The sequence below is a fragment of the Herpailurus yagouaroundi genome, unplaced genomic scaffold (genome assembly GCF_014898765.1).
Source record: "Herpailurus yagouaroundi ecotype Mexico unplaced genomic scaffold, PumYag 183, whole genome shotgun sequence".
Classification (NCBI taxonomy): domain Eukaryota; kingdom Metazoa; phylum Chordata; class Mammalia; order Carnivora; family Felidae; genus Herpailurus; species Herpailurus yagouaroundi.
Window position 1 is genome coordinate 3,147,038 of NW_024412414.1, and position 1,075 is coordinate 3,148,112.

Consider the following 1,075-nt stretch of genomic DNA (forward strand, 5'->3'; position numbering starts at 1 on the left):
AAAGAAAGAAAGAAAGAAAGAAAGAAAGAAAGAAAGAAAGAAAGAAATTCTTGAAGTTGCCGTCTACTGCATTAAGGTAGATCTCTGTTTGTGCCCCTTTAATGATCCAGAATATTTTACCTCAGTCATCTTTCCAGCTGGAAAAGGCCATCACTTCCACAACCCCCTCCCACACACATATTTTTTCCTAAAACAAAAACAAATGAAAAAAATCCACAAATCCCCTCCCTGCTGCACAAAATACAAGAATTTTAATATTCTTAAATAGACTTAAGCCATGCTCCATGGGAACAAGTCTCTGTACACCTGGGCTTTCACATGTTTTCCTTGACCAACGTTGATGTCACTACAGATACAAGCCCTCATCCAGCCAGGTGAAATCTATCCCCACCACCCTCTCCCCGCACAACACCGATCTCCACTGCAAATTCACTCCGTGACTCACGATATAGAATTGTTGTTGGCTTTGAATGTTTCACCTGAGCTTTGATGTGTCTAGGCTGAAAGTCGGCTTCCTCTGCACCACCTCCCCTTCGAAAACAAACAAACAAAATTCTATTTTTTAAGATTTTTCCCTGTTGCAGAAAGTAGCTCTTTTTATGTGTCGTGAGGGATTTGTGAGAATCGAGGAAAAATTTCACCTCAGGATTCACCTTTCCACCGCGCCCCCCCGCCATACGCACGCTCACCCGCCATCTCCCCACTGCGGGACCATGCAGACCCCCCTTCTCCCGGGTCCGAAACGTTTCCTTGGAGCCCCGGGACCGCCTTCCCCGCGGCCTCCACAGCTGCCCGGCAGGCCCCGGGAGCCCCGAGCGGCGGCGGCGGCCGGGCACCTACCAGTCGGTGTGAGGCTCGTCGACGACCAGCAGCACCTTGGCCTTCCTGGCGGCGGCGGGCGCGGGCGCGGGCGCGTCCACCAGGCCGGCCGAGGCGGCTGTCTGCTTCACGGCTTGGGACAGCGAGCTAAAGAAGCTGCTGCCCACCGACGGCGCCGGGGCCGCCTGTGGCGCGGGTTGCGGCGCAGGAGCCGAGGCCGGCGGCGGCCTCCGCTCGGGGCCCGGCGAGGCGGCCG

At 54.9% G+C, this 1,075-nt stretch overlaps 1 protein-coding gene across 1 annotated transcript in view; it reads right to left on the reverse strand.

Annotated features, from left to right (window-relative positions):
* The window catches only part of SYN2 (synapsin II), a gene marked incomplete at its 5' end in the record, with an annotated part of 207,011 nt that extends 205,938 nt beyond the window's left edge, over window positions 1-1,073 (reverse strand). The window contains one exon of the mRNA XM_040492166.1: window positions 841-1,073. Coding sequence (XP_040348100.1) covers window positions 841-1,073 — 233 coding nt within the window. The remainder of the gene's footprint in view (window positions 1-840) is intronic.
* Between the last annotated feature and the right edge of the window lie 2 nt (window positions 1,074-1,075).